This window comes from Marmota marmota, unplaced genomic scaffold (assembly GCF_001458135.2).
Source record: "Marmota marmota marmota unplaced genomic scaffold, marMar, whole genome shotgun sequence".
Taxonomy (NCBI): domain Eukaryota; kingdom Metazoa; phylum Chordata; class Mammalia; order Rodentia; family Sciuridae; genus Marmota; species Marmota marmota.
In genome coordinates, this window is record NW_025999969.1 from 10,254,335 (window position 1) to 10,255,903 (window position 1,569).

Sequence of the window (1,569 nt, forward strand, 5' to 3'; positions counted from 1 at the left end):
CTGGGGGGGGGGGGTCAAAACAAAACACACACAATATGCCCACAGAGAACAAAGATCTTCTACAAATCATTTTAAGATACAACCAATATGTAGAAAAAGGTGATTCCAGAAGAAATATAGAAGGGCAACAAACATAGAAGTTCAACTTCACGAGTATCTAAAGAAATACAAAGCAAAACTAGAGTAATTTGGCAATGCCTTTTAAAATTCACTGCAAGAATCCTTAATTCTATATGGACCTGCAGACAGCGGTCTCAGAAACTGTCTGTGGTCATTTGTTTTTACATCCTGGATTCTCTTTTTTCTTTTTCTTTTTTAAAGAGAAAGAGAGAGAGGAGAGAGAGAGAATTTTTTTAATATTTATTTTTTAGTTTTCGGAAGACACAACATCTTTGTATGTGGTGCTGAGGATTGAACCCAGGCCGCACGCATGCCAGGCGAGCACGCAACCGCTTGAGCCACATCCCCAGCCCCCTGGATTTTCTTTTACTGGCTTTGTTAAGTAGTACTAGATAAAAAATAATATTTACAATATAAAAAAATAAAATAGCTGGAGATGTGGCTCAATGGTAGAGTATATGCTTACCTTGGGTTTAAATGCCTACATCCCCACAAAACTTCTGTTAACTATTTCTATTAATTAACCATATTGCTATTTTTTGTTCATATTTTAATATAGAAAACAACTCACATCCATAAGCTGTCAACAGTTCTTCTGAGGTTGGAGGTCGATAGGGATCTTCATCTTCTCTAGGCTTTATGATATTAATGCCATAGGTGGCTTCTAAAACATGTCGTGGAATATTCTGGCATACGTAAACTGGTCAAAGAATCCATTTTCTTGAACTGACCATCTTTGCCTCATGACATCTAAAACATACTGCTAAAAACAGAGTACTTCAAAACTTTTATGACAAGTGCCCTTTCTTCTCTCCAAATAGTACAGTTTTTCATTAAAGAATCATTTTTTCTTTTTTTTTTTTTGAATATTTACTTTTTAGTTGTAGCTGGGCACAATATCTTTATTTATTTTTATGTGGTGTTGAGGATTGAACCCAGGGCCTCACATGTGCTAGGCGAGTGCTCTACTGCTGAGCCACAACCCCAGCCGTCAGTTTTTCTTTTTAAACAGTTTTATTCAGCAATTATCACTTACAAAAGAACTATTTTAAACTGTCTCCATAAGAGACCTTAAAGATGTCATTTAAAAAAAAAACAAGATTATAAATAAACTATAAATTTGTGAGCTAATCCTAATTAAGATATAAAAACATGGGATGTCTTTGTTCCTAGTGCCTACAACTATGTAGATGACTTTTCTTCCCTTTACTAATCTCCCACAGTTTATCTGTAGTTTCCTTAGGTCCCTTACAATTCTATCTTGTACAGTTATTCATGAACATATCTCACATCCCCACAGACTGATCATCCTTAAAAGGCAGGACCCACTTGAGTTATGCCTGTTAACCTCCACAGTACCTAGCCTAATCTGCCTTAAATGCTTCATACATGTCTATTGTTAATTAGGAGACTCAAAAAAAAAAAAAAAAAAAAAAAAAAAAAAAAAAA

The 1,569-nt window shown here is 34.9% G+C and overlaps 1 protein-coding gene across 1 annotated transcript in view; it reads right to left on the minus strand.

The window, feature by feature from the left end:
- Lsg1 (large 60S subunit nuclear export GTPase 1) overlaps window positions 1–1,569 on the minus strand; it is a 28,935-nt gene that overhangs the window by 5,354 nt on the left and 22,012 nt on the right. The window contains exon 11 of the mRNA XM_015500011.2: window positions 692–815. Coding sequence (XP_015355497.1) covers window positions 692–815 — 124 coding nt within the window. The remainder of the gene's footprint in view (window positions 1–691; window positions 816–1,569) is intronic.